This window comes from Wasmannia auropunctata, unplaced genomic scaffold, assembly GCF_000956235.1.
Source record: "Wasmannia auropunctata unplaced genomic scaffold, wasmannia.A_1.0 LD335158.1, whole genome shotgun sequence".
NCBI classification, from domain to species: domain Eukaryota; kingdom Metazoa; phylum Arthropoda; class Insecta; order Hymenoptera; family Formicidae; genus Wasmannia; species Wasmannia auropunctata.
In genome coordinates, this window is record NW_012027732.1 from 22,015 (window position 1) to 28,244 (window position 6,230).

At 34.9% G+C, this 6,230-nt stretch overlaps 1 protein-coding gene across 1 annotated transcript in view; it reads left to right on the forward strand.

The window, feature by feature from the left end:
• LOC105457725 overlaps nt 1–6,230 on the forward strand; it is a 22,476-nt gene that overhangs the window by 3,481 nt on the left and 12,765 nt on the right. Inside the window, exons 3-9 of the mRNA XM_011702562.1 lie at nt 162–495; nt 627–1,419; nt 1,544–1,782; nt 2,478–2,589; nt 2,811–2,928; nt 3,838–3,914; nt 4,011–4,492. Of these exons, the coding sequence (XP_011700864.1) occupies nt 162–495; nt 627–1,419; nt 1,544–1,782; nt 2,478–2,589; nt 2,811–2,928; nt 3,838–3,914; nt 4,011–4,492 (2,155 nt within the window). The remainder of the gene's footprint in view (nt 1–161; nt 496–626; nt 1,420–1,543; nt 1,783–2,477; nt 2,590–2,810; nt 2,929–3,837; nt 3,915–4,010; nt 4,493–6,230) is intronic.

Here is a 6,230-nt window from a genome sequence, read left to right on the forward strand (position 1 = left end):
CTCTCTCTCTCTCTTTCTCTCTCCCTTTCTTTCTCAAATTTGTCTTTAAATTTTTTACTTTAAATTATTTATGTTGGCGTTTTCTCTCTCATTTTAGTTGTTTCAATATTTTATTTGAGATATTGAGAAAATAAAGATAAATAAAAATAATTTGTATACAGAAAGCAGCGAAGTGTTCGGAGTATATACAAAAGCAGTAATCCGCGAATTAGTGAATCTGGAGAGGACACAGATGATCAAAGTATGATTAGCGATAGTTTCCGAAGAAAGGATCTCTCCAGACACGCAGCTTTAAATACCTTTCCACCTCTCTCGAAAACTATTCAGTCGTCAAAGGCGTACAGTAATATAGCATTGTCGAGAGCCGATCTTCAATCCATTCCTCCGGAGTTGACGTCTTTCATCGAACGGCAGGAGGATTATATCGAACAACTGGAACGAGAATCTCAATACTGTAGAGATGAGCTGATCAATCTGTTGAGTAAAGTTCGCGAGGTATAATATTTTTAAAATATTGAAGTATTTAAGTAGTATTCAAGCTAGTATATCCAAGTTATTAAAATATAATGATGAGTAGAAAAAGGAGATGTAATGAGAGAAATTTTGTTATTCAATTACCATGGTAGGTCGTAGCCGAAAACGATGCGTTGCACAGCAGGAATCAAGTTGCATTGTCCAAATGCGTTCTGCAAGACCATAAAGATCGCTGTGTGTCGAATCACGAATGTCACAAGCAGGGTGACACGGGCGATCATGCAGTTGCAGACAACGGCACACGGTTGGAATGCAAACGGGAGAAAGCCTTGGAAGGACCCAGTATAATGTTCGAGTCGAGAATTAGCGAGTTAGAGGCACAACTGACCCAGGCCAAACTGGAGTTACGAAAGGCGCAAGAGGAGAATCAGGTGAATTTGAAGCGTTTATCCGAGGGTGGTTCAAGCGAGAGCAATGCCGAATTGAAGGCCGAATTGGATAAGGCTCTACGCGCCAAGTATGAGGCTGAGATGAAGCTGGAAGAATCGCAGAAGCTGCTGTCGGTCGCGCGAGACAAAGAGACCGAGGCGACGCATAGAGCGAGACGGTCTATGGACGATAGGCATGAGATCGAGTTTGAGAGGAACCAGAGCGAAATGGAGATTCGAAGATTAAAGGACGAGCTGGAGAGGCAGCATGAAAAGTTACGGGAGGCGGCCCAGGACGCGAACAGACGCATCACCGAAGAGAGGCAGCAAGTGGAGCGTCGATACAATCAGCAAATCGAGCAACTCACCGCTGACATTGCGACGTATTGGGAGACGACCAACAAATCGCAATTGGAATCCGAGAAACAGCGGCGAGAGATAAATGAATTGAGACGAGAATTATCTCAGAAACAAACCGCCATGGACAATTTGAAGAAAGAGCTGCAAAATAAGATATGTAAGTTTATGTTGCTCGATTTAATGAGCTTATATATTATATGCAGTAAATATCAACAGTCTCGGGAGATCTAATTATGTGCGATTTAAAAATGTAAACGAAGAAATATTCTCGTGCTGTTTAGCCACCTTGCAGAGTGATTTGAATCAAGCGTTAAGCGAGAAAGACGCGGCGGAGCAAGAAGTCTTGACCGGTAAACTGGCGGCTGAACGAAGCGACAGGCAGGCTCGTCAAGAGCAGAGCAGATTCCAGGCAGAAATAAATTCGTACAAGCAGCGTCTGGAAAGAGCGGACGCCGATTTGGTACATTGCAGACGAGAAAATCTACGACTGTCGGAGCAAATAGCATCTTTAGAAAAAGAGGTAAATATCGCTTGAATGCAGTCATTTTAATCGATTAATATTATCGTAATATTATCAAGTAGATAATACGCGATGAAGTGTATATCTAAAGGTTTCCGGAATTGGTTGGGTAAAAGAATAATATTTGCATTTATTTTTTATTTTGTATGGATTTTTTTTAACTTTTCTAATAAAATTATCTTTAGAAGCTAATTGCTTAAAAGCACTATGATGACACTCTCAATTAAAGTTTGAGCAGGTTTATTTAAAAGAGAATAAAATTTTACGAATAGATATTTTTTTAATATGTATATATATATATATATATATATATATATATATATATATTACAATGAGATCATATTAAAAAACTTTTTGCAATCTTTGGTGACTTTTTTATCATATAGAAATAACGATATTAAAAAAATATCTATTCGTGAAATTTTATTCTCTTATATTTTATATATATATATATATATATATATATATTATATACATATATATCACATGGCAGCTACTATTTCATATATTTAATATATTGTAATAAATTCGTGATATTTAGCGGCACAAACTGTAATAGTTTCGATTCATACGGGAGATTATTCCGGGGATTTTTCCGGGTATTTGATTATAATTAAAAAATTAAAAGGATTACTGAAGTAAGAAATTTCATTGAGATGCGAAATAAAGTTTGAATATTGTATGTACGTTTTCAGATCAGTATGAGTAAAATTGTACGATCCGAAGAGAATCGTAGCGAAATTACGCCTAGATTGGAAAACGAGAAGGAATTAACATCCATGATAATGAATATGGAGACTAAACATGGTAAGATATCGCCTTAGGTATGCCTATGTTAGGTATATATTGTCCGTGAAAAGTGTTATTTATTAATTGTTGACAATGACTTTGACTTAAGAGTATTTGTCTTTATGTGTGAGAAATCGGCATGCGCCTGACACTATATATGCCTAACATAGGCGGAGTAATTGAGATTTAAGTCAAATAACATCGCTAACAGCGCTGACCAAGGCAACCAAATTTCGCAGCTGCCACGGTGGCGGGCCTAGAAGACGCCCTGAGTAATCAGGCCACGCTCGTCTCGAGATTGACCGCCGAATGCCAATCTCTCACACAGCGTTTGGAAGCTAACAATCTTAAACACAAGTATATTCTTAGTCCGACTTGCGGAAACCGAATGAAAGATATAACGCACGTAGCTTCAGGCTGTCAGACGTTTACTTAGCTTTATAGTTAATTCTCATTAATCAGACCCTGAAGAAGCGTAGCTTGATTCATTATTGATTTATTAACACCCATTGTTGCGCGTGCGTTTATTACGCGATTTTCCAATTAGTAGATACTCTGGTGAAAAAAATTCTTATAATATCTTTTAATATTTTTAAGAATTTTTCACATTTGATGAAGATCTCTAAATAATACTTTTAACATTTTCAGATTTTATAAGTTTTTCTTCTGCAGAAAGTATAGAATGAGAAATCTTAGAAAATTTCAGAATTCATATATATATTTTTATAACAATTTTTAGAAAAGATGTAGATTTTCTCAGCATTTCTGAAAAGTATTTCAAATTATATAGCAAAGTTGAGAAATTAAAAAAAAATTATAAAATCATATAGGAATTCTGAAGAATTTAGAAATTTATATAAAAATTCTAAAAAAATTACATGAAGAATTTTAAGAAAAATTTTCGCCAGGATAGGAATGCACCACTTCTTCTTCTCACTATATATATATATATTTATATATGGGGCTATTCTGTGTTGACAGAGGGGGTCGTTGAGAGAGATGTGACAACGGTTGCAGGGCAAACCGCTTCGCCTTCGAGCAAGAAACGTACCGTTAAGGTTGATCTAAAAGTAAAAGTAATTCCGAAAAAGAAGTCTGACACCTCCAAAACATCTCTATCAGCACAGTAATAGCGAGATTCGAGTGTGTGTCCTAATACAAGTTACATTATTACGCTCGATGTGACATATTGATTTTCCGCTAATAGTCAAACTTATAACTTTTAACCCCGTATCTGTTAAACTCGTTTACTCGTTTATCACACAGGGAAGAAATGGCCGACTTACAAAGCAACATAGAACACTTGTCAAGTAAAATACAAGGCAGCCTTGTAAGTCATGCAGGTATTAATAATTTTAATTAATTCACTGCACGCAAACGTCTCTAACTCGCACGTACATAACGAATGTTGAGTGACCTGATTAAGGATAATTTTTCAGAAGGAATTGCTATGGAAGCTAACGATGGTACTGGAGCTTTTCATTATAACGCTACGATGGATTCAGTAGTCTCGCCGCATACGAACGGGTTACCAGTCAATGCTCAAATGGTACATCAGGGATACGATACCGCAAGCAGTCAACAAGTAACGAGCGAAGAGTCAGAAATGCAGTATTCGAACGCGACGAAGAGAAATGACCTACAGATGCACGGCGACTTGTATGCAGGTTTGTCGGGTGATCAAAATAACTTTGTATCGAATACAATGGAAACCGCTGCAGGGATGTATCAGCAGCAAGGAGAAGCGAATAACGAAGAATACGCAGCGAACGGTTCAAACATGGAAGCTTACATGATGGGGCATGATCAAAATCAATACGACGAATATGATACTTCACAGTATCCAGAAGAACAGTATGTTAATGGTAACCAGTTTAACGTGATGACAGATCAGACGGAAAATAATCAATCTTCACGTAGCTAGAACCAATATATACTGAAACTCTGCACTAAAACGTATTCTCTGTATTAATGACATATACGCACAAAGATAATGTTAATTCATGAGCAATTGAATACATGAAGAATATATAGGAATGTATAAATCGAATTTATCAAATTTAATTTTTTCAGTTATTTTCGAACCAATTTCTCTTCTCTTTTTAACATAATAATTATCATAAATCAAATGTACATAGATAATCAGAGCGACGATGATATTAATTGCAAACGGTATAGTACGTTTTATTAATAAAAGATTATATATTAGTCGAATAATATTTGTAACTACATATTAATTATTTTCTTTCAAACAAGATCATAAAAATCTGTACTTATATATATGTATAACTGAAATCAAAGCACAATATAATTAGTTATACATATATATAAGTACAGATTTTTATGATCTTGTTTGAAAGAAAATAATTAATATGTAGTTATAAATATTATTCGACTAATATATAATTGCATGCGCAGATATCTTTACTAAACCCTTGAAAATCCTATAAAGAAGTTTAGAGAAGAATTGAAAGGAAAAGTTGATATGATAATTTGCATGAAATTAAAGAATGCAATATGTATTGAGAAAAATAATTTCATGCAAATTACTTTCTGCTAATTATAGTCTGATTGAGCGTCGCGGTTTGGCGAAAAGATGTTAATGAGAGGAACGTACAGTGAGAGGATAATCGCGGCAAACACGTTACTCTCCGGCAACACTTAATACTCATATACGCGATGCTCGTCGCTTTTTCTGTTACGATCGTTGCTAGCGTAATCACGTGGTGCCTACGAACGAACGAGCGAATTAGACGATAATTACGGTAAGTATCCAAAAATTTCTATATTGCAAACATTATTCATTTTGTTTATTTTATTTCTAATTGTATCTTTCACGTTTATTATTTTTTCTCTTATTATACGGTATAATAATATTGCAATTATCTTTAGTCGGTTGTTGGTATTTCGCAAATTAGTTATACTTACAATTATTTGGGTAATTTTGAGATGGTCGTTATTCCAACAAATATGATAATAATTTAACGTGCGACGCACTGTCGCGCGCTATAATGTGCGCGATTGATATATGCATGCAAACATATGATGTTGTTATAATTATGATAATGCATTTTAAGAAAATAAAAAAACTTCCAAAAAAATGTCCAATAGCGGCAGGCAAAGGAATGCATCCCCAGCCTGCAGAAATGTTTGGTCAATCGACATTGAATTGACTGTATCGATCGAGATTAATTTTTACATACAAAAATCGCTTTTGACTAGATATTTTGATTGCGAGCGTACAAAGTTAATTCATTTGACGATAATTGAGACATTTCTTCCATATATTTCATTACATAATTTTGACTTCACACCTATAATTCGTCCTATATTAGGCCATTTTCAATGTTAAAATCTTCTCATTGTATAATTAAGTCGGTGAATATGAGAGAATAAAAAATTAACGCTTATTAAATACCATCTAGGAAATATAGTTCAATCCAAATCCACTAAAACGCATATGCACAATCGAGCTTATGATGCATTTTAGTGGATTTGGATTGAACTATATTTCCTAGATGGTAAATAAGTGTTAATTTTTTATTCTCTCATATTCACCGACTTAATTATACAATGAGAAGATTTTAACATTGAAAATGGCCTAATATAGGTCGAAACGTCTGTTGGTTGTTGTAATCACTCGATGTAATATTATTGGA